This window comes from Cheilinus undulatus, linkage group 3 (assembly GCF_018320785.1).
Source record: "Cheilinus undulatus linkage group 3, ASM1832078v1, whole genome shotgun sequence".
NCBI lineage: Eukaryota > Metazoa > Chordata > Actinopteri > Labriformes > Labridae > Cheilinus > Cheilinus undulatus.
The window spans coordinates 33,853,671-33,878,404 of record NC_054867.1 but is presented as its reverse complement, the minus strand read 5'-3'; the positions used below and the strand labels follow the sequence as shown (position 1 = coordinate 33,878,404).

At 39.4% G+C, this 24,734-nt stretch overlaps 2 protein-coding genes across 3 annotated transcripts; both read left to right on the top strand.

Annotated features, from left to right (window-relative positions):
* The first annotated feature begins 657 nt into the window (after window positions 1-657).
* On the top strand, window positions 658-9,059 carry arl8ba (ADP-ribosylation factor-like 8Ba). 2 transcript variants are annotated; one of them, XM_041783770.1, is made up of 8 exons: window positions 658-877; window positions 996-1,052; window positions 4,658-4,738; window positions 4,817-4,890; window positions 4,986-5,079; window positions 5,188-5,255; window positions 5,595-5,665; window positions 8,121-9,059. In XM_041783770.1, exons 1-8 carry the CDS (start codon window positions 659-661, stop codon window positions 8,168-8,170), a joined length of 714 nt encoding a protein of 237 aa, XP_041639704.1. In that variant the 5' UTR covers window position 658; the 3' UTR covers window positions 8,171-9,059. The 2 variants fall into 2 exon arrangements, with proteins under 2 accessions (XP_041639704.1, XP_041639706.1); XM_041783772.1 differs by lacking the exon at window positions 996-1,052.
* A 4,197-nt stretch (window positions 9,060-13,256) lies between these two features.
* edem1 (ER degradation enhancer, mannosidase alpha-like 1) lies at window positions 13,257-24,347 on the top strand. The gene is made up of 12 exons (XM_041783944.1): window positions 13,257-13,870; window positions 16,676-16,748; window positions 17,353-17,456; window positions 17,636-17,807; window positions 17,919-18,102; window positions 18,208-18,382; window positions 20,682-20,802; window positions 20,876-21,046; window positions 21,123-21,196; window positions 21,274-21,370; window positions 22,973-23,158; window positions 23,252-24,347. Exons 1-12 carry the CDS (start codon window positions 13,401-13,403, stop codon window positions 23,339-23,341), a joined length of 1,917 nt encoding a protein of 638 aa, XP_041639878.1. The 5' UTR covers window positions 13,257-13,400; the 3' UTR covers window positions 23,342-24,347.
* The last annotated feature ends 387 nt before the right edge of the window (window positions 24,348-24,734 follow it).

Below are 24,734 nucleotides of genomic sequence, written 5' to 3'. Positions count from 1 at the left end.
TATTTATTTATTTTTTGCCTGAAATTTTAAGGCAAATTCCACTCAAAATTTCCACTCAAAGCACCAATACTCTACAAATAAATGTCCCCGAAATTCATCAAAAATTGTGTAACATTTCCAAACAATTTCCCCCAAGCATAAAAAAAACAAAAAAACAACAACAAAAAAACAAACAAACAAACAAACAAACAAACAAAAAAACTCCCTAAAAGTTCCAGAAAGTCAGGAAAAAAATCGAGCGTGAAAGGTGTGCTCTTACCTGAACAACCTGTAGTTCTTGCCATTACTGTGAAACTCTTCAGTATTTCTCAGTGCTTATAGTAAACCTTAAAATAAATAGTTTTACTTTTGTTCGAGTAGATTTAGACTAGTACTTTCATTTGTAAGTAAATTTAAACAGACTGACTGTACTATACTTGAGTACAATAGTCCTGTACCTCTTACACAACTAAACTTGAAGCCCCACGCAGCTCGAGGCCTAATGATGAAGGTAAAACCGCCTCTGAGAGCAATTTAGTGGGCATGCGATTACCCTTAAAATCGTGACTTGTTATTGTGATCGGAGCTGCTGCTTCTTGGCTAAAGTAGACTGTATTTCCCCCGTATGCCTGTAGAGGGTTTCAGGGTCGTTTTGGAAGACTGGTCATATGACAGCTGCATGCGTCCCACTTCCCTTCCTGACTGGAAAACGCCACATCTGACAGGGAGGGAGGAACAGACAGCACCACAGGGGAGTTTAAACAACGACCTCAAGATGCTGGCACTTATAAACCGGCTTTTGGACTGGTTCAAGTCTCTGTTTTGGAAGGAGGAGATGGAGCTGACGCTGGTCGGTCTCCAGTACTCGGGAAAAACAACATTTGTAAACGTGATCGCTGTAAGTGTTCAGCTGTTAGCCACCTCGCTATGGAGTAGTGCTAATATCATTAGCCTTAATAATGGGATAACAGTAACCAAGCTAGGTGTGTGCTAACACTACCCTGTCTGCTTTTCAGATATTAAACGACGTCTTTCAGGACAGGTGTACCCATGGAAACAAGCCTGAAATACAGGCAGGTTGTTGGTTTTGTGTCAGAGAGACAGCAGGGCTAGCTAGTTAGCAGCTGGTGTTTTCTTAAAGGCTAGTTTCTTACTGTGTTATGATTGTGTAGCATGCTAAAACTAAGCACAGCGTACGTACATTAGCTTTGTTGTGTCTTTATCCCCGCTAAACTCATTTTAAAGTTACGACAAAGCTGACAGCACCTTATAACCTCCAGTAGTGTCACTTTCATACACGTTTCTTCTCTTTAAAGCTAAAAAAACATAAACATATATTATGGGAGTTTTGCCATATCTCCTGCAACAAGTTGGCGCTAACCTTAACTCAGAAACAAGAAAAATTAGAAGCCTGTTGCAAAAAGTAAAGAGCCTGGGTCTTTTAAAACTATTTAAACTATTATTGAACATTTTCAGTTATGATCTGTCTATGGCAGTGTGTATGTGGTCAGCTGCAGAAATAAAGTGGCAACTAGACTACACATAGAAAGCTTGCACAAATAAAACATACTGACTAATTGTGTATTTCAGTTTGACCTCCTGTGACCAAAGATGGGAAGCATCTGTTCGAGGGTTGTGCAAGTTTGCAAAGTGTTTCTCAAAAGTGGCCGTCTCTGGTGAAGCAATATGCCACTGTCTAAACAGCATCAGAGTTTCTGCAGCACATTGTGAGAAGTGTGAAGAGGAATTGGGTGCCTTTATTTGAAGTCATTAATTCTCCATGGAGAATAAGCACACATGCATGTTACTCTTAAGTTATTTCCAGCTCCTCTTGACAACCATTCAAGCTTTCCATCTGTGCATCACGTGGCATGGAGTGATGTATAAAACTGATAGAGATGACTTACTGACCTCTAAGTATATCGTTGCCAGTCCCTTCAGTTTTTGAAAAGTGAGAGGGAAGGAGATGTTTAGTATCTAAAGATTGCATTTTTTCCAAGCCTTTCTCATGTTGCCTGTTTTAATTTTTATATAAATATAAGTGATTTTTGAGCTTGCCATTTTTCAAGAGTGCTTTTCAGTTGAGTTGCTTTGGTGTCAACAATTCATGTTAAGAGCTTCAACAATTACAGAATATTTTTCCACTGGTAAAATAATTCCTCCAACCCACAACTTCATTTATTGTTTCATTATGCAAATTTTATGTTCTATTAAATCTGCAAGGTTCCACTTTATTTGCAAAGATTTTCAGGGTTTTACATCATTGTAAAACTGTCTTCCTGTTTGTGGGTTAGTGCAGCTCTTTGGAAGCATCACCCTAAGATAACAGAAACTCAACCAGGCAATATTCAATTCATCAAATAACTCATGGACTAATGAAGAAAATAACTAGTAATTTAACTGATAAAGTATTGGTGTAACAATAAAGTAAAGTTTCAGGTGTCAGCCACAGTGATAAGTAGCAGTATTAATGTGAGTAAATGTCGCTCCGGAGACAGGAAACAGCAACAGAGCGCTGCAGGAAGCAGCGTCTTGTCAGAAAATGTTCTCATTTTGCAGAAGGCTTATCAGTGTTTGTTGGTGTTGGTTTACAGGTAGAGTTTCAAAGAGGAAGTTGGGGTTGACGATGGAATATAGCCCTGATTGTTCCTTCACAGTGTGGAAATTTAAAAAAATGCTTCGGCAGCCAGTGAATGGTAGTAGCGGGGTTTGTTCCTCCTCCTTTCTTAGTCATAAGACCACTGCACTCATTTCCACTTAGCTTCATCAGGTGACTCCAGAAAGTCATGTGCTGAGAAATGTGTGGACAGCAGACAGTACGTGTTCAAAGAAAGCAGGAGGAGAAGAAATATAAACAGCTTGTGGGGTCTGATGTGAGAGGGGGAAATGCCACTGGTTCTGACTGCTGATGTGGATCATTTTTCCCTTTCCAGTTTGTAGTAATGAAAATTCTCAAAGGCCTTAGCAAATGCTGATGCAGTATTGAGCTTGATTTGGTGTAAAACAAATATAATCTGTTTTTATTTTCTACATGTTTGCTTTCATAAGTCTGGCTTCTTTCCAGAACCAGTTGGGAAATATGAATAAAACAGATGTGAATATGGAAAAATTACATGCCATATTTAATTAAAAAAAACAGCACAAAGACAACATATCTATCTAGTGGCAAAACAGGTGAAAATTGAAACCTGGACCTTGAAATCCCCAGATTCTTCGGGATTATACATTGAGAAACATTTTCCTTCTACAATTTTCCGTTACAGTCTTTTATGGTGTGGTGAACCCTTCTCCATTTTTACTTCAGACGGACTCCCAGCTCACCCCTTGCCCCTACCACTTAGCCTATTTTGCAGGTTCACGTCTAGGGGCAGGGTGTCCTGATTCTTGTTGGGATGGAGGTGTAGAGGGAAGTGCAACAGAGTTTTCTGGAGACACTCCAAACAGTGCATTATGGGAAATATCCCAGAACCTTGCAAATCATCTGCAAGATCTGCAATTAAGAAAACAATCTAATCATGATTTAATGTCTGGTACTGTCTGTGCATCTGTACACTATCCTTTGCAACTCTATTTTAAGGGCAGATGGCCTAGAAAAGGAGGCGTTGGGATAAAACTTTTGGAAGTTACACTAGGTGTTTTTTTATATATATTTGGGGCTTTTAATGTGTTTATTGACAGGGAGGACAGTAGGTAGAATCAAAAATAGGGATGGGAGAGTTGGGGAAAGATATGTGGGAAAGGAGGCACTGGCCGGACTTTCAGTTTATTAATTACAGAGGTGAAAGATGCAATTAAAAACTGCATGCTGATTAATTGCACTTGGATGCCATCACACATCTGGCTAAAGTAGCTTTGTAACTCTGATTGGAACACGTATTTTCTGTGCTCTTAGTTTCTAAAGTTTTATGGATAAAATCTATATTACAGATTAACAACATCCTAGATTCACTAGTCAGTGGACACTTTGTCCCAAGTCGCCACTTCCTCTGTTTCAAAAGCTAAGAAAATGTTTTGATACCATTCAGAAACTTGTCCTTTCTGAATGTTTTTACTATTATTACGAAATCAGTTTATCTCAAATTATCCACATATGTGATGATTTGCAAATAATTTATAACATATTTATGACGATAACAAAATGAAAAGGTTTCAGTCCTTAAACACACTTGGTCCAGCTTTGAAACTCATTTACCTATTTGTTCATTCAGCCATGTTCATTCACAGCTGATAAAGGCAGATTTTTATAGCCAAAATATTCATTGTTAATTTCTGCATGAATTTTCATTACTTTCAACACTGTTAATTCACTTTTAAGCTCATATCTGCTGATACTGAAATCATGCCAATAAAATTGTGCATTCCTACAAATAATAGTATTTTCATTTGAAAACATGGGATCCCATGTAACAAATCATACTTTAAAAATGTCTTTCCCATTGAAAAACCAACTTATAGTAAAATATATTACATTATACTTTGTGCAGAGATGATCAAATTTGCACATATCCACAAATGCTTAAACAACCACATATGTTCAGGGAAGTTATTTTATATCAATTTGGACAATATCTTGATTTATTCCACTCTGCCCATCTTAATAAACAGGTTATGGTTTTAAGCCAGAAATTGCACTTATTTTTGTTAAAGTGAGGAAATCTTCTTGTGTCTTTCTTTTCAGTCAGGGCACTTCAGTGAAGACATGATCCCTACAGTTGGCTTCAACATGAGGAAAGTCTCCAAAGGAAATGTCACCATCAAGGTAAAAAAGAATCCATCAGACGGATAACAGGGCGTTAATGTTGTTTTTATTAACAATGATGTTCCCTTGATCCCACAGATCTGGGACATAGGAGGCCAGCCAAGGTTCAGGAGCATGTGGGAGCGGTACTGTAGGGGAGTTAATGCAATTGTGTGAGTATAATCCTAGTTAGAATTCTGATGCTTGTCTGAAAAAATGTCTGTGAGAATATAAAAACACCTTTTTTCATGTTGTTTCTCATTTTTAGGTACATGGTTGATGCAGCAGATCGAGAAAAGGTGGAGGCTTCCAGAAATGAGCTTCATAATTTATTAGACAAACCTCAGTTGCAAGGAATTCCTGTAAGTTTTCTCATGAAACCAGTACGTGCAATGTCTACAGCAGCGGAGTGTAGGCTCTGCCTTGGTGGCTTGCTGCATGTTTAGATTTTGATTGTTGTGTGTTTTCAGGTTTTGGTACTTGGTAACAAAAGAGACCTTCCCACTGCTTTAGACGAGAAGCAGCTCATTGAGAAAATGTAAGTATGAGCAGTTGTAATGAAAGTTACCTCGGATGAATAATATGGGATTTGACTCTTTAAAAGTCTGTTTGTTTTGCAAACATCAGATCTGTGTATTTGTATTCAGTTCAGTTTGTTGAACACTTGAACTCTCACAGGATCATTCATTTGTTTTTGTAAAAACTTTGAGCTGTGTGGTATTAGATTACTGTAAGGAACTGGCTCCCTCTGCTGTTGAATTGAAATAAAAGACAGATTTTTTTCCCTAAACAATGTAGGTTAATGAGACTGATTATTAGCCAGAGTGCACACCAATGTATCGTTGATTTACTTGTTCGTTCCACTTTTCTTTCAAAGGAATCTGTCAGCTATTCAGGACAGAGAGATCTGCTGCTACTCAATTTCCTGCAAAGAAAAAGACAACATTGGTAAGCTACATTTAAAGATTGTGGGCTCATTTGTGTCTCCTTTTGTTTTTCTCTGACAAAAGTTTAGTTATCTCCTTTTCAACCACGATATCCCAGCAACACCTCAGAGGAATTTTTAGCAATGATAATGTTTCTGATTTCATTGTTAAGCAAATTTGTGGTACATAATTTAACGAAGTGCATTCTGCAGAACAGCATTAAAATACATGTAAAAAAACAAGCAAGATTATAGCAAAGAAGTTATGTCTAAAAGCCTGTTAACACAAGGGTGTTTTTGGAAGATAATAAAGAAATGGGGCAGTTTTTGTGAGTTTAACTTCCAACTTTCAAAGATCTGAACTCAATTTGTGCTCAGTTATTGGCTGTCACTCCTCAGTGCCTCTTGTGTACCTGCTCCCTGTGCTGTCTTGGGAACATCTACCAACAAAAGCCTTTTTAAAGGTGTGATTCTACAACCATAAGGAAGCTACACCATGAAGCCTTTATATTTAAATCGACAATGCCGCAACAGTGGCAGGTCTTACCACCATCTTACGTCCATTTCACCGTTGTTGTTTTGTCTGATATTGAATCAGGGACAGAACAACATTTTTCCCCACCGTTCTGCCTCCAAAACACACTGCAGAGAAGCATAGCGGCTGAATAATCCACCTTGAATAGCCAGCATGTGAAGGGCTTTGCTTTGCAGAGTGACAATGAATGATAGAAGACCCTCTGGTACTATGCCCTTGTTAATGATTGCATTGCAACATCTCTGTAATATCAAAGGCCTACTTGTGCCACCCTTTCAGTTTCAGGATAATGGGTTCTTTAAATGTTTGCAGCATCTGCCCTTTTCTCAGTGCATTTCTGCAGCAGTGATATAATGAAGCTCTGCTGTCATTGCTTGTCAAAGAATTCATCTTGATTCACAATCTCTTAGGGTGCACTAACACTTAGCAGTCCGCACTGTACCCAAGCACGCTTAAAGTCCCATTTATTTGACCTGTGCAAGTGCTTTTCACTTGGCATGGATGGAATATGTGGGCTTCAGCATAGTGTAATTTGCTCACACACTCTCAAACACGCTAATGCAACATGCACATAGCTGATAACCAGTTTGACTGTTCCACTCAACAATAATTTTAAACAGTGGTGGAGAGTTAGAGGCCTTTATCTGACCAAAATGACACAAAATAAAACTCAAAGGAAGTAAAGTTACAGTCCTATTCTCCGTTGTGCTGACTCTGAGACCACACTTCCTGTAAATGGCACGTGTCATCTTATGGCGAGATGATGCATCCATACCCAGGCTCTGCTGGACTTGAAGAAATGTGAATGGGGCGGACTGGGGGGCAGTCATGCCTCAGCATGCTATGTGCCAACTGGCCCTGGTGTGTGTGTGTGTTTGCCTTTAATTCAAATTGTGTTGAGGCATTTTAGAAGTGTGAGAGAACGCAGGAGAGCACTAGCTCCACATACATACACAGTCGTAAAACACACGGTGTGCACTCCCCGCTTACACCCTTCTTGATCCCTACTTGTCTCTGTAACACCCCTTACTTCCTCCAGAGCCAACACAGAGGGGGGCTAGTACCCCTTCCCTTTCTGGGAAATTCTGCATCCATTATGAACCAAGTTATGAACATTTTTGTTTTAAATTAACTTGCTAATGTCTTGTTCTTCATTACTATGTTTTACCACTGTAGTAAAAAGTAGAGAAAGGGTTCTGCCTTTTTTATGCTGATGATCCGTTTGATTTCTGTCACTACCAATGCCAAACTGGACTTAACCTTTATTAAAATGACAAATATCACTACTTTAAGTTATGTTGGTAGAGGCAGTTAAACACAGTTCTTTTGAGCTAAATCTGACACTAACAATTCTTCCAAACTTACTAGAAAATCCTGAAAATGCCCTCAAGTTTTCAGCATGAACTAAGTTTTGAGCCAGAACAGAAGGATTTTTCACTGCGACTGTACCTAAAAATTTCTGCCAGCCCTGCTTGTAAATTTTTCAAGGGAAAAAGATGTGATAACGCAGCAGGAAAAATTTGGGAAAATTACTGTGGGCAAGCTGGAGAAGTGATAATATATCCTGCTACTAATGAATGACCAGTGTGACCATTAAACTGCTTTATCATGCTTTCTAATCTGTATGTTCTTCTCTGCACTTCTGTTGATGATTTTGAAAATCAGACTACACAAAGCATTAGTAGGAAATTGTCATCATAGCAGCTGTTTCTTCTGCTATTTCTGCATTGTTCTTCTACCTCCTCCTGAGAGCTGGTCCCTTCTTTCCTGCAGGAATAGTCTTCTGCTGAGAGGTTCATGTGTGATCAACAAACTCCTAAAATATCAGGGACAGCCTGCTGGGAATTTCCTCTAAACTTTCAGGATTGCATATATGTGAATACTTCTGAAATGATCCATAAAATGACTCTCATACTGACCCTGCAATCTTTTTTTAATTCCAGATATCACACTTCAGTGGCTCATCCAGCACTCGAAATCCAGGAGGAGCTGAAAATGCAGTAGCTGTTTTCCAGTTGTGTTTGCCATGTTACTATCATGCCACACCCCCTTCACTCTGCTATGATGTACAGTCTTCTACTCACATACTGCACTGTTATGCTCATGCCACACACACACACCCCTTCCCCCCCTTTTACCTTGTCATGTTTTCACAATCCCCAAAGAATGCACTACTAAAAAAGGTGACTCTGATACCAAATCTAAGGAAGACAATTGGCATTATCAGCCTGCAAAGCTGTATTCTATTGCATTAATTTCTGCTCTCCCTTTTACTATCCATGTATTATTGATGGTTAATACCAGTAGTGTATGACACTAATCTTGGGTATGAAAGAACACTCTCCAAAAGAAGGGGTTATTCTATTGAACGGGTATTAAAAAATTAAGATTGTGTTCTTCACACAGTCAGACGTAACACCAGGAGACTCGCTGGTTTTCGTTCTTGTCGACTGACTGTAACCTTTTGCAAGATTCTGCTTTCTTCTTTCAAAGACGTGTCTTGTTATAGAAAAATTTCGCAGTGAAGAAAGTCATTTGTTGCAGGTCTGTACAAATATCAAGCTAGTATGATTTTTACTGATGTGAGATGTGCGTGTATGAATATATGATTCTATTTAAAGTCTGAATGTACTAGACGTAAAGCTGTACAGGATTGTGTGGTTCATGTTGGCCCCTGTTTTGTCAGTAGCCTCGGTGGAATGATGTCCTTTGTGCTGCCCAGAGGGTGAGAGAGCGGCAGAATTCAAAGTGCCTTTTGCAACGTCTCTCACCTCTGAAGCGAAGCAAAGCAGTGTGCAAGGTGTGCCTGCCTGGGTAGAGTAAACAAACAAAAAACACCACTTCAATATATACAAGAAATAAAAGGCATGCTTTTTAAGTCAGACATCGTTCTGTTTTTTGTTCGCCAAAGTTTGAGCAACTTGCTTTATCTCTGTATATTTAATGGGTGAGTGGTTGTAAAGGTACTGAGAGGGTATTTCTCTGTGCCATCTAAAGACAAAATTCTTCTTTTGATTAAATAATTGTAACTCTTTAAATTTTGAATTGAACTGGTCTCAGAGTGGTTAATTTTCCTTTATCAAATAATGCCATCAGCTAAAGCCCAATGGAGATGGAGAGGTGAAGGGATGGGGGTGAGGGATGTGGGGATAAAGAGATAAATGTATGAGGAACAAAGGCAGATCTAAGTAAGGAGCCCCCAGTGGTTCCTTCAATTAGAGAGAAGTAAACATGAAGGGGTTCAGGAAAAGAAGTGTAAACTTAGCTCAAAAAGTAAGGACATTTGTGTTCGGTTGATTATTTCTTTGTTCTAATTATGCTTCTTGGCAATAAATCTTATGCTGTTGGAAAGCCCGTTTGTTTCCCTTTTAAATGATGCCACATTTGTAAGGAACATGCATTTTTGGGATGAGCAGCAGAGCTAAGTATGTGGGTTGTGCCCATGAAAAACTTGCCAAATCTTTTCTGCCAATACCCAAACAGCTGATTCTGCCATTGACTCTTGTTTGGTGTTTGGTGGATTGGATGACTGAAGTTTGAAGAAACAAGACATAAAGGCCATTTAACAAACAGGAAGCCTCAGTAGAGTGTGGAAGAATCCTACACAGCCACAACAGCCTGGCACCTCCTCCTCATGCTGGTCACCAGCCTGGTCACACACTGCTGTGGGATGGCATTCCATTCTTCAACCAGCATTTGTCACAAGTCAGCCAGGGGGTTGTGTTGGTCACTCTGGCATGAACAGCATGCCCAAGCTGATCCCACAAGTGTTCAATGGGGTTAAGGTCAGGACTGTTGGCAGGCCATTCCATCCTCTCCACTCCCAAATTCTGGAGGTAGTCTCTGATAAACCTCGCTCTGTGGGGGCGAGTGTTATCATCTTGGAGGATAGAGTGTGGTCCAAGATTGGAAATATGGGATTGCAACTGGTTGCAGAAAGTCATCTTGATATCTCTCTGCATTGAGATTGCCTCCAATGATGACAAACCTCGTTTTTCCAGTGAAGGAAACGCTGCCCCACACCATCACACTGCCTCCACCAAAAGATGTTACTCTATCAGTGCACCAATCAGCATAGCGTTCTCTGTGTCTTCTCCACACTTTGACCCTATGATCCCACTGCCGTAGGCAGAATCTGGACTCATCGTTGAACATAATGTTCCTCCACATGTTTAGGTTCCAGTGCACTTGTTGCAGACACCAGCGCAAACGCGCCTGACAGTGAAGGGCAGTCATGGCAGGCCTCCTAGCAGCCCCATGAGACCAGAGATTGGCTGCGTGCCGTCTGTTCCGGATTGACTGGGCAGAGAGTCGTCAGCCATATCGCCCTGCAAACCTTGACTGAATCTGTAGAAAACAGCCTACGGTACCAAAGTGCTGACGGGGTGAGGGAACGGTCTTCTTGGGATGCCCACTTTGCGACCTGTCTCTGACATCCCCCATTGTATGGAACTGGTCCTTCAGTTTGGAGATGGTACTAGGACTCACTCCAAACAATGCTGCAACTTGGTTTGCGGACCACCAGCTTGAAGTTGCCCTATTGCAAGGGCCCATCCAGATCAGTCAAACGTGGCATGCCGATTCTTGGAGCAGACACCTACTGACCACTGTAGCAGGGCCCATGTTCACCAAAAGCTAAAACGAGTCAGTAGCAACAGCAAAACAAGCTGTATGGCATTGGCAGAGAAGATCTGGCAAATCTTTCATGGGCATAACCCACATACTCAGCTCCGCTGCGCATCCTGCAAATGCATGTTTCTTACAAATGTGGCACCATTTAAAAGGGAAATAAACAGGCTTTCCAATGGTGTAAAATTTATTGCCAAGAAGCATAATTAGAACAAAGAGGATTCATTTGAACAAAAGTGCAAACTTCTGTACGCTGGCTAAATTGTACAAAACCACTGGAAACGTTTCAGCACCAACAAGCTGATAATATTTTTGCCCAATGTAGAAAGTGTGCAGAAATTTAGCTGCAATTTTTATTTTTTTTTACCTATTATGCCCTTATTTATTAAGGAAACCAGTAGATTAAGTAGGAAATGTGTGGGAATAATTAGGAAAGAAGTCACAGGCTGCCTGCATGCATCGGGCATTACTCAGCCACAGTTTTTAAAATTAAAAACAAGAAATGACCTAATATTGGAGTAATCATCAATTGGCAGCCAAAGAGCCACATCAGCTCCCCAAGCCTTCGCATCCAGACCCCAGAATCTGATTAAATTCAGGATAAGTAAGGAAGAATAAAGATGTCATGGTTTTAATGGTACCTTTTATCTGTGAATACCAACAGCTATTAAATCAACCCCAAAAATGATTAATATTGAAACAGTTTTATCAGGAAAAATTAACATTCAATCTGTTTTTACAGAAATCCACCTTAGTCAATATAGTGTGTGATGAACTCATACTTATCAATACAATCCTGATTAAATCTGCAGTTTTCTGTGTCAGCTTTCCACTTCAAGTCAAAAATATCTCAACTACTCCCTTGATGCTGGCTGCAATGTAGGCAATAGGGACTGTTCTTGGTGTTGATGCCCAGAAATTACTATCAATATGAAAGAAAATAGAAATACCAATAAATAATTATTAATAATAGACAGCTAATAGACCAAATAAAAAAAGTATTCTAGCTTATTTGATGGACCGGCCTGTAGAGCGTAGGTCAAGACAAAATCTGGGTGTGTGGACAAATGTAGTTGATGACCCCACTGGGAGGACATTTTTTCATTTTAGGTAAGCCAAGGTAAAAAAAAAATTAATGATAAAAGACCATTCATACATAGAAATTTAACTCTCTAAAGCAAGTGTATTTAAAGAGTGGGCATTATCATAACATCTAGCATTGAAAGACATGGAACTGAGCAAAAATTTGTCAATATATATGTAAACATATTAAATGCAAAAAAACCCAACAACAACAACAACAAAAACCTAAATTATCAAAATTCTAAATGTTCAGATATCCTCAACTTTGGCAGTCAATGATTAAACTTTAAATATTGTAATGATTTAATGTCATTTGTTGAATTAATTCGCTAAAAATCATCATTTTAACAGCAAAACTGGCAGTTTCACACTTGATTAAAAATAGCTTATTAAAAAAAAATACATTACTTAAAATAAAAGAACTGAGGAAAAGAGGATGATACGAGATTGAATTTGTAGTGATGCAAAAGTAGATAGAATTATTTTAAGACCTTTTCAACAGAGCTGTATTGTACTAAAACTCATAGGAGCTCGATATTTGTACAGTTATGTGTCATCTGCTTAATTATGGGGGTATTAATAAGAACGGACCAAAGATATGATCCTTGGGGAATGCCACATATTATTTTTCTATGTTCAGAGCTCTAAGTAAGAAAAATGACCTGTGCTCAGGTTGAGAATTGTCAGAGCTTTACAGACAGTTTTGCCCTTAAATCAATATAAGGGTTAATGTTTGTTAAAAGACTATTGAACTGTGGTCTGGGCAACATGGGGCCTTGTGAATATGATATACTTTCTTTAATAGGCTATGTCAAGCACCACTTGAAATGTGTAATGTTCCTTTACAGGAGATGCTTCTCTTTGTTTACCTTTAACCTTAGATAAGTGAGATCCTGACATCTAAAACATCCAGAGTACTGACTCTGTGGTAAGAAGCTATTCAAGTTCATTTTTTAAACATAATTATTTGCACGGTTAAAAAAACATTGTGATAAATTTGCCTCAAAGCTTAACATTTTAACAGGTTTCTATAACAATTTGTTGCCAAGATTCTAAGACAAAGTTGAAGCATTTGCTGTACCTGTTTCATCTTCATATTTGAGTCTGGTCCTTAATTTAAACCCCAGGGACCTAAACAAATCATGCTTCAGTTTCAAAGCTCCGCACCCCGGAGCACCCCACTCTTGTGGCCATTTCTTATTGGTTGAGAGGATAATTTAGACACGTCATGACTGCCACGAAACGCAACCAAGATATTGACAGCTCTTCGACCAATCACAGGGCGTGCGTAAATCAATTTGTCGAATGACGACATAAGGAGAGGGCCAATCACAGGGCGCAATTTCTGCGAGGGCTGGTATGTTGACAGGAAGCGTGTAAGGCGGAATCACTACAAGCAGCTGTAATGCTCTCAGGACTTGTAATTTAAGCCTGACAGGATTTCATATTCGTTCACACCTCGGAGGCGTGTGAATCTGAATAATGCGTTTTAAGATCGACTCGGATCAAAGATGCAATGGCGGTCAATAGTCGTAGGTCTGGTGGTTCTGAGACTTTCCCTCAGCTGTGTACTGTGGCTAGCTTTCGGACTCGGTCCTAGCGTCAGCTGGGGATTCAACTTCCCCCTCGGTTTCAGTTTGCACAAATTCGACTTGTTATTTAGGGAGGAAAAGGGGACAGACCAAGTGGGCAGCTCGTGGTCTCAACGATTACAGGGCCCCAGATATGAAGTGCCCGCCAGCACCTGTGCAAGGGTGGGAGAGGAGTCACCCAAGAGATCCTACCTGAGCTTCTTCGACGGGAATAAGGACGAGTATGTCCGGAGGTACAGCTCCTTCCCGGACACGCTGCGAGAGAAAATGAAGAGCATGGCCAAAGAAATGTTTTATTTTGGGTATGACAACTACATGAAATATGCCTTCCCCATGGACGAGCTGAACCCCATTGACTGTGAGGGGAGAGGACCTGACGTGCTGAACCCGTGAGTCATTCACAGCTGCCTACCTGGGCTGACAGGCAGCCATTTACATATTAACAGTACTCTGCAGACTGAACATTTGCATTTAACCTAGTCAACATCATACTGTGTAGCAGTCAGGCGTATCTGCCTTCAGAGCTGCAGCCTGCTGCTGCTGAAAGTTTCTTTAAAGTTGTTTTCAATTTGACTGTAGTTGCAGGGGGTTTAAGAAGTGTTTTTAGGGATGCACCAACACCATTTTTTCAAGACCTTATACAAGTACTTACATTTAGTATTTACTGGTACTGCGTACAAATACCTACTAGTACCATTACAGTTTTTAGCATTTTGACTGTTTTTGTTTTCATCATTGCTATCCTCCTTTATGTCGAAATATCACCAAACTGTAGATGTGGTTCCGACTTCCAGCTCAGATACTGAGGCTAGAGAACTAGAAAAGTAGCCTATGAAGTATGCAGACTTATGTATCTAATCCCTAGTTTCATTTCTTAACAGTTCAATCTATTGAAATTGAGAACAGGGTTGTCATGATATCAGAAGATTAAACTTCAATATGATTCTAAAATCAGACAGAATGAAGCAACAGTAACAAGAATAGAAGTCTGAGGCCTCTAAAATAGGGTCTTTTTATGTTTTCAGTTTTAAGAAAATTCCTGAAAACTGTCTTCATTGTAAAAGAAAAAAAAAAAAAAAAAAAACGATGCCAAAACATTGCCAGTGTATTTGTATAATTTAGATGGTGTGCAGGATTTTGCAAACAATCTCTGATGAATTTGTCTGTTGATCACACCTGTCTGAAGAAACAGGTATAGATTTTTTTATCAAGGGTTTGGAACTTTTCAGGATAGTCAGTCATTTTAATTGAAATGATTTTTAAAGATGTGATACAGACGTTCAAAATAACAAGTGAGTTTATGGCCAGCAGTGATGTTTTTTTAAATACACTTCTTTTGGTGTAAGACCCTCACAATGTCAGTAGTCAAGTCAGCCCTTCACATGGCAATGTCTGTGTCTGAGTAAGTAAGTGAGTAAGTAAGTAAGTGGGTAAGTAACTGACTGAGAGAGTGATGCTAATTTGTAAGCCATAGAATACAGAGTTGCGTTTGCTTGGACTGAATGCTGGTAGTATTGGCTGCCTCCACTGTGTTAACTAGAGCCATACATACAGAGTTGCGCTATGGGTGGGGTTTACTTGTGCTGAAAGCCCTCTAATGGCTGCCTCCACTGCTGAGAATACTCAGATATAGCTTTAGCATGGCCTCTGTTTAACCAGAACCGGGCCACATTTCTGTATGACATAGAATTAAACAAACAAATATTGAAAAATAAAAAGAACTTATTCCCAAAGGCGAGGAAGACAACCTTAATGTGCTTGTTTGAAATTCAAAAAGTCTTAAACCTGAAATAATCAGTTATGTCCATAAAAGCTGAGACAGGGGTCTTGTTTTCAATTCTTTAAATTTCATATTTCATAGTTGACATTTGTATTTAAAAAATACAAATTCATTATTCAGAGTTTAGATCAGTTGTAGGTTAACCAGTTACTATTAGTTCTCTTTATACTGTCTAAAATATCCTCTTTTAATCTGAAACAGGAAATGGAAGACCTTCTACTCGTAATTTGTTGACTTATTATTGAGTACAAGGAGTGTCCACTTTTATGTGCCAGACACATCTGTGCATTTGTTTCCCCTGTTCTAAGTGAAACAGAAATGTAAAGGTACACTCTTTTTACACTTCACACCTTTCTATCATAAAGTTTCACTTGTTATACTGACAACTTAGACTTTCAGGATCCACTGTAAACCTGTTTGTTTTCCAAATACTACTGATGGTGTAAAATTCTGAATAAAGAAAAACAGCAATTCATCTTGAGAATTTTAAAGGGGACATATTTTACCCTTTTAAGACAGGTTTATATTGGTCTCAGAGGTCCCCAGAACATGCCTGTGAAGTCTCATGCTAAAAAAAACACTCCAGTATTGGATTTTTGCATGTCTTTGGGGGGGGGGGGGGGGGGTTGTAATTCTTGGGGGGGTTTGTGGACAGGCCAGAGGCACATATTTTTGTTAGAAAAGCCTGAAAAGTGATTTTTGCATTATATGTCTCCTTTAAAAGACTAAAAAATTCTATCAAGTGAATCCACATTACTCTTAGATGCTGCGATACGGTCTACACTGGTATGAAGGCAGGCGTGTGGTTTATGTTATTCAAGGTTGTCAGATATCAGCCTCTTGAGATATCTTTTGCTCACTAAGTTCCAATCATCCCCCTTTTGTGTTAAAATCATTAAACTAACAATGTAGCACTTTTTTAAAATTAAAGGTGAGGATTTCATGAGATGCTAACTTTAGCAGGTTTTTATACAGTGCAGCTGGCCTTTCACATGCACAAAACATACATAGTTAAGAATTCATTAATAATGTTTTCTTAAAACATAAAGTTCCTGGTCATTTGTAAACATTTTCATTATTTATATTGTTATGAATGCCCCACAAATCATTGGATAGTATGTTTGCTTGAAATAAGTATAATTAGTAAGTGTATTAAAAAAAATCAAAGGTAAAGAACTGCCGAAAATAATCGTTTATAATAGAAGTCCTCTTTTTGCAGGAAGACTTAATTATTTTTTTCATTTGGTGTTTTTGTTGCTCTTTACAGCCTGTTTGCAAAAGAGATTTGTCAGTCCCTTTTCATCTCTCCTCTTGCTTTTAGATTTTGAATCTGTGTGCAGTTTGTCAGAGAGCTTTCTTTATTTCTCTCCCCTTGAATAACATTATTGAGTCTGCTTCTCTGTTTTTATTTCAGATCAAACATCAACATCAATGATGTCCTGGGGAATTATTCCCTCACACTGATCGACACCTTAGACACCCTGCTTGTAAGTTATAGTCTATTCACTTGTTTGTATTTTATACATAACCCTGCAGAGTTTTTTTAATGGCTCTTTAAGACTCAAAGGTTGAAGTAAAATATTATTATGTACAGGAATGGTTAGTCTTTTACTTGATGTTTAGTTTGGTCACAGAGATTATTCTTGAATATGAAATTTGACAGCAGCAAAATCCATTTTGTGAGGTAAAAAATGCAAATGTATGGGCTTAATGTCAGCTTCGCATGAACAGTCCCACTGTGGCTGTGGCTCCAACACTTCCTGTGTGGTGCATAGCATGCTGTCTGCAACAGTCAAAGCATGCACCTGGGATGGATTCAGGCAGAGTTTCTAGATTGTCTATAGGTATGTAACTGTGTCACCCCTGAAACTGAAACAGAAATCAAGGCCAACCAAGATAATGCCTGTACAAAAATAAGTTGTACTTTTAAACTATTCTTTTTACAAAGTTGTAATAGGATGCCTAAGATAACAATAAAGAAGAAGAAAACCCATTTAATGAAACATCTTAAGACCACTCAGTATTTATTTAAACCTGAAAAGCTTGTTTACACAACATACTGAGGTTATGTAATGTTGCGTTTCTCTGCAGGTGCTGGGAAATGTAAGCGAGTTCCAGAGAGCTGTCAAGCTGGTGATAGACACTGTATCTTTTGACAAGGACTCAACTGTGCAAGTTTTTGAGGCAAACATCAGGTACAAATACCACATTACAAGAAGAAATTGTTAAAACAATGTTGAAGCAAAATCCTGAGATACACATCTATCAGCCTTGTTACAATGACGTTCAAAGTACTGAATTTGATTTCAAAAGCCTTTTGTAATTGTACTCTTCTGTGAGGACCCATAATGGATGATTTCTCCTTTCTTTTAAGGATCTTGGGAAGCCTTATTTCATCTCACATCCTGCTGACTGACCCAAAACATCCGTTTGGAAAGGTGGGCTTTGAAGATTACGATAATGAGCTGCTTCACTTGGCTCATGACTTGGCTGTCCGCTTACTGCCAGCCTTTGAGAACACCAGAACAGGCATTCCTTACCCCAGGGTGAGTTTTAGAACAGGTGCATCAAACTGCCAATATAAGAATGGAGTTGAATGGCTTCTTAAACATGTAAGTTTTGCTGAGTGCACTGACTTACTTGTATCTTAAATCCAGGTGAACTTAAAGACTGGGGTTCCTCCAGATAGCATCAATGAGACTTGCACTGCAGGAGCAGGGTCTCTGTTGGTGGAGTTTGGGATTTTGAGTCGACTGATTGGTGATTCCACCTTTGAATGGGTTGCCAGACGAGCTGTGAGAGCTCTGTGGAACCTGAGGAACAATGAAACCGGTCTGTTAGGTGAGCAAAAATATGTAGTTGCATGAAAAAAGACTATTTCATTTCCTTCCTTAACTTCAATCTTGACCTGTTATAATATTCAATGCATCCCCTGTGATTCTTTAGGGAATGTAGTAAACATCCAAACAGGACAGTGGGTGGGCAAACAGAGTGGTCTGGGAGCTGGTATGGACTCCTTTTATGAGTATTTGCTCAAATCGTACATCCTATTCGGAGAGAAAGAGGACTACAGAATGTTCCAGGCTGCTTATGAGAGCATTCAAAACCACATGAGGAGAGGGTGAGTCCCACTATGAAAGAATGTCACTGTGATTGATATATACACAGTGCTTAACAAATGTATTAGACCACCTGTCATATTTGTCTCAGAGACCATCCAGCATCATGAAGTGCTTCATTGCGGCCTCTTTCATTTTCAGTGAGCACGTGACGTTTTACCATTTTGAACAGGAATGAGGAAAATCAAACTGTATTCACCTTTTTATACCCAAATTTGAGCCACAGTACCACAGCTGCCCTAAATTAACAGCATTGGTAATCACCAAAATCATTTTTTATGTTTCTGAAATGGTTAAGACACCAATATGTAGAAGCTCTTTAACCGAAAGGATATTTTTAATGCTAAAATGTAGTTATTATTGTTATCCATGAATTTTCAAATTTACTAATTTACAAAAAAACCCTGAAAAAATAGTAAAGCACTTTAATATTTCTTGATTAATATGTCAAATTATAGTTATTTACTTGCATTCCTGAACAGAAAAATTAGTTTTAGTGGTTGAATGTTATGCTTGATTCATTTCTGATGTCTCAGAGAAGCCCAGTGAGCGGCTCAAAATTGGATGGATTCAGTTTAAAATCCCTCATTCCTGTTCAAAATGGTAAAATGTGGAGAGCTCACTGAAAATGAAAGAGTCTGCATTAAAGCACTTCATGATGCTGGATGGTCTCTGAGACAAATATGACAGGTGGCCTAATAAATTAGTTAAGATATATATATATATATGTATATATATATACGGGCAGCTGTGTTATGAACCACCAGGCCAAATTTGAGTCATGAAATACATCTCTAAGTTTATAAAATTAAGTTTCAAAACCCTGAAAATGAGACAGTAATATTTGCTCTAGGAGGCTGTGGGTGTGTCAGTTAAATGTCCTGAAGCCACACCCACTCACAAGAAATATGAGTCTCTCAGAGTAAAAACACTCTGTCAGCTCTCTGTGTCAGCCACCAGAGAAACAATCACATTTATCATGACAGACAGGTTAGAGCTAATGTTGCAGTTTAATTTTTATATCCTGTATTTAACAATTCAGATATTCCTTATATCTCCTTTTCTTAGTTAGGTGAAGTTCTGTTCTCTCCAGTTCACCGGATAACTTTGTTGTGAAGTTGCTGCCAACAACACTCATTTTTCTGATGTTACTCTTTAAAATAAAAGTCTTCACAAATAATTAGAATTGGAGATTTTTATTGTGACAGACTTGGCGGAAATAGAACATGTCTATTGTCAGTTACTTTACTAAACCTAGCATCACAACACTAGTAGACAGGAGAGATTGAACTGTTGCTGCTTTGAGAGAGACAAAGCCACAGCCTGCTTCTTTTAATCATCCAAGACTAGAGACAAGTGAAATATGGATTAAAAAAACACATCCTCAGCAGCTAAGATGTTTGTTCCTGCTGTACCTTATTCAAGTGAAAAATAGACAAGCACTCCAGCAAGTAGCCTTCCCCTTGACCTTACGGTGAGCTATGGCCAGAGTGTGGCTGCCTGGCTCTGCCAGAACAGAGACAAAGTCTATTTTTGTCACAAATCTCTGTTGTGATGCTTTAAATGACCCGTAGACCACCATAGCACCTTGTGACATCATAGGCCACTACATTTTGCCCTGCCCAAATTAAACCTAGTTATGAAAGAGGTAAACAGCTTTCTAACAGTCTAAATAAAAAATTCAGTCACTCATAGATCTCAGTATTTTCACATTTTAAGCAGCCTTAATCCAACATAACTAGATTGTTAAGACACAAAGTTTGGATTTCACTTTACAAGGACTTTAAATATGTAAATGGATTTCTGTTGAGGATTGGCCAAAGGAGAGGAAGTAAAACTGCTGACATCCTTCTGCATTTTTACCCTGAAGGAGAGAAACTTGTCACAAAAATAGCTGGTGAGACATGCGTAAGAGCAGAAAAGAACCACTAAAATAGTTCTAAAGCAGCTATGCAACTGCTATTCAATAAATCAATCAATTTATAATTATCAAGCCCCAATTTAGAATCAATGCTCTGGCATCCTACACAATGAGCAAGGAAAAAATAACAAGACAGCAAGTAAAACTTCCTTTTGAAAGGTAGAAACCTTGAGCAGAACCAGACTCCTCTGCTAACAGCCATCTGTGGAGGCAAGTTTTGGGGAGACAGAAATAGAGTGATGGATGCAGACGGATTACAACAGAAAATATCAGCAGATAATGATGTAGCTGAATAAAGTGAAGCAGCTTCTAAAATATTTTTATTGGTTAAAAAAAGAAAAGGTGTGTTTTAACACTTGTCTGCTTCTGTATTCCTCCAGGAGAGAGTCATGTAATGAAGGAGAGGGGGACCCACCCCTCTATGTGAATGTGAACATGTTTAGTGGTGAGATCATGAACACCTGGATCGACTCCCTTCAGGCTTTCTTTCCTGGGCTGCAGGTTAGATAATACACTCGCAGATCTTATAAATGAATGTGTTTGTGTTCATCTAAAGTTAAGTTTCATGCTCTAGGTGTTGAGTGGTGATGTTGATAATGCCATTTGCCTGCACGCCTTCTACTACGCCATCTGGAAGCGCTTCGGTGCTCTGCCGGAGAGATACAACTGGCAGCTGCAGGCTCCTGATGTGCTCTTCTACCCTTTAAGACCAGAGCTGGTTGAGTCGACCTACCTGCTGTACCAGGTACTACCTCTAACCTGCTATAACACAGGGTTGGTGCTGGTGGTTGTTTATATGATCGATATTTGTCTCCTTACAGGCGACCAAAAATCCTTTCTATTTACACGTAGGAATGGATATTCTTCAGAGCCTTGAGAAAAATGCCAAAGTCAGGTGAGGCTTGTGTGACTTACATTTATCTTTGGTGAGTTTAACATTGGTCTGTTTTAACTGAGCCTTGTTATTTGCAGATGTGGGTATGCCACTCTGCACCACGTGGTGGACAAATCCAAAGAGGATCGCATGGAGAGCTTCTTCCTCAGTGAAACATGCAAATACCTTTACCTGGTGAGTAATGGCCAGAGCATGTCTGAAACAAAGCAGGGCCTCAGCATAATACAGTAGACGATACGCCCTAAAATTTTGGAACTAAAGTAAACTATGCTTGGGCAGACACATCATTGCTTACACACTTATCCTGGATTGGTTTGAAGTGTCGGCTGTGCACATCCTAAAAAATAATGTGACATGGACCCTAGATGCAGTACACACATACGTTAGCGGTAGTTTGAAGGCAGAGAAGGTGCCTCGTTGACAGCCATCAAGGCAGCTCACAAAAATCCTCTGTCTCAAAATATTAGAATGTAACAAAACACCAGTCCAAAAGAAGATTTATGACAAAGAAATGTTGACCTTGTGGAAAATAATGCCCATTTTTGAACTCCATAATTGGTTGGTGCTCCTTTTACAAAAATTACTGCATCTATGTTATGTGGCATGGAGCCAATCAGTCTGTGGCGCTGTTGGAGTGTTATGAGGCTCATGTTGTTCTGATAGCAGCCTTCAGCTAATCTGTATTGTTGAGTCTGGTGTCTCTCATCTACCTTTTCACAATACTCCAGAGATTCTCCGTGTGGTTCAGGTCAGACCAGTTGGCTGGACAATCAAACACAGTAATACCATGGTCAGCAAACCAGGTTCTGGAAGTTTTGGCTTCACTGTATCCCCATAAAGCTTCTCAGCAGACGGAAGCATGGAGTGCTCTTAAATCTCTGACCGTGTTGACTCTGAACTTGATAAAGCACAGCTGACCAACAGCAGCAGATGACATGTCACCCAAAACCATCACTGACTGACTGAAGAATCTTGGATTCCAAGCACCTTAGATTCTGTGCCTCTCAGATCTTCTTCTAGACTCTACAACAGTCCAGTTCTTTCTCTCCTTGGCACATGTGAGATGATTATGACATCTGGTTCTGGATTTCGTCGACACTAGAAGCACAATACATATGGCCCGTTTGTGTTTCTTGGCTCTTGATCAACTGACTCCAGCCTTAGTTCACTCCTTGTGAAGCTCAAGGTTCTTTAATCTGCTTTGTTTGACAATCCTCTGAAGGCTGAGCTCATCTCTGTTGCTTGTGCACCTTTTCTTACCACATTTTCAGACAACGTTCAATAAATATACTTTGCCTCTGAGAACAGCCTGTCCTTTCACCAGTGACCTTCTGTGGCTTACCCTCCTTGTGAAGGGGGTCAATGATTGTCTTTTGGACATTTGTCAAGTCAGCAGTCTTCCCCATGATTGTGGCTGTGTGAATTTAACCAGAGTGAGAGAATGAAGTCTCTGGAAACTTTTGCAAATTAGACTTTTCCAGAAGAGATGGTTGTTTAGGGAGAGTTGTAATCATCTAGATTAAAACAAAAAAAGTCTTGACATATTTCACTTTTTATGAGCTGAATCTATAATTTATGGCAATTTAACTTTTTGAAGTAAATTATAATAATTACAAACACTGCTAGAAACTCAAAACAAGTCAAATACTGATGTTAATGTGTTCAATTAAAAATAGTTACCTTGTTTTGTTGGTGTCATCCAGCCACAGTCGGAACAAAACTCTATCTTCCCTCTTTACATGCAGTCATATACAGTTGTTTATTTCTGCCTTGCAGTTGTTTGATGAGGACAACCCACTTCACAGATCGGATAACAAGTACATCTTCACCACTGAGGGCCATGTGGTGCCGATAGAGAGGCGCTTCAGGGAGAAACAATGGAGTGACTTGTTTCCTTGTGAAGAGGGGAGGCTGGCAGAAAGAGAGCCAAACAGCCGGCCAGCACCAAGCAACATCACAAACGTAAGGCCTAACATGCCACTTAAACAGAGTCAACAGTGAATCATGTTAAATTAAAGCCTCTAAAACTTACGCTGACTCTTCCTTTTCTCTCAGTGTAACAGAATACCAGAAGAGCGGCGCTACACGCTGCCGTTAAAGAGCATCTACATGAGGCAGATCGACCACATGGTCGGGCTCTTCTGAGAATGAAGATTCCTCTGGTGACTCTGGCATGAACAGGCCTTCAGCACACACCCTCCTCTCAGGTGCTTATGTTAAAGAGGATCCAGTCGTGATCAAAGTCTTCATCCCAGCTGTTAAGGCTGACACTAAACTGAACCTGAGAAAAAAGCTTGATCCCATGCTGTATTCATCAAAAGTGTGTTTATGTGAGTATTTTTGCTCTGAGCCAGCAGAACAATTTTTCTTCTGGAAAAATGGAGAGCAATGCATCACTGCTTCATGGCTGGAGGAGAACTGGGGTCGTTTTAGTGATTTTAGAGGAACTTTTCAGAGCAGAAAATCTCTCAAGGTGTTGGGTCAGATTTGAGTGCGTATACATGGTGTGTCTGTGAGTGTGTGTATGTTTTGAAATTACAGCTGAGCTGTGAATCATAGTTCTGTGTTAATGGGAACAGTGCCATCTAGCCACACATATTTAAAATGTATAGCCTTTAAAAACACCCACGTCGCTAAATATGATGATTAGTGCCTCTCTGCGGTGGACTCTCTCGACTCTAACAGTAATTCAACAAAAGGGCTGCACATGAACAAACAATTACACAATAACAAGGAGCTGCAGGAGGGCTTACGCTGTTTTAAAGTGCCTTCAGTTTTTACTCTGTGGATGCTACAAAGTGCATGCTAGTCGTCATGGAGGACATAAAGAAATAGATTTTGAGGCCGTGGTTGATTATGCACAAATTATGTCATTCCATGTCTGTGTTCTGTTTTACACTGATTATGACTTTAAGTTTATTTTTTAGACAAAAAGCCATAAAATGTATTATTATTATGTTTTTGAGTGAAAACATGTTTATTTCCATCTTATTTCAGACACAGATTCTCCTGTCATATAAAGCTGAAAGTTCATGTTTTCTGTTTCTCATAATTGCACATCATAATATCTGATCATTGTCATGTGGTGAGAACTCAGGGTTTTAAAAAAATCAGTGAACGCTTTCATATGAAATAAAAATCTCTTCAAATGCTGCTGTCTTCAGTGTCTAAGGAGAGTCTGAAGTGGCCTTCAGGTCATCTGCATTGTTGGGTCTAGTGTCTCTTATCTTCCTCTTGACAATACCCCATAGATTCTTTATGGGGTTCAGGTCAGGCCAATTACTGGCCAATTAAGCACAGTAATGTGGTCACTGAACCAGCTTTTGGTACCTTTGGCAGTGTGGGCAGGTGCCAAGCCCTGCACGAAAATGAAATCAGCATCTCCATAAAGCTTGTCAGTAGAAGGAAGCTTGAAGTACTCTAAAATGTCCTGGTAGATGGCTGCGTTGACTGTGGACTTCAGAAAACAGTGGACCACCACCAGCAGATGCCATGGCAGCCCAAATCATCACTGACTGTGGAAACTTCACACTGGACT

Coding starts and splice junctions, on each gene's coding strand:
- edem1 (XM_041783944.1), top strand. CDS start 13,401: ATGCAATGGCGGTCAATAGTCGTAGGTCTGGTGGTTCTGAGACTTTCC. Junction 13,871..16,675: donor GGACCTGACGTGCTGAACCC/GTGAGTCATTCA, acceptor TTTTTATTTCAG/ATCAAACATCAACATCAATG. Junction 21,047..21,122: donor CGACCTACCTGCTGTACCAG/GTACTACCTCTA, acceptor GTCTCCTTACAG/GCGACCAAAAATCCTTTCTA.
- arl8ba (XM_041783770.1), top strand. CDS start 659: ATGCGTCCCACTTCCCTTCCTGACTGGAAAACGCCACATCTGACAGGG. Junction 1,053..4,657: donor GAAACAAGCCTGAAATACAG/GCAGGTTGTTGG, acceptor CTTTCTTTTCAG/TCAGGGCACTTCAGTGAAGA. Junction 5,666..8,120: donor CAAAGAAAAAGACAACATTG/GTAAGCTACATT, acceptor TTTTAATTCCAG/ATATCACACTTCAGTGGCTC.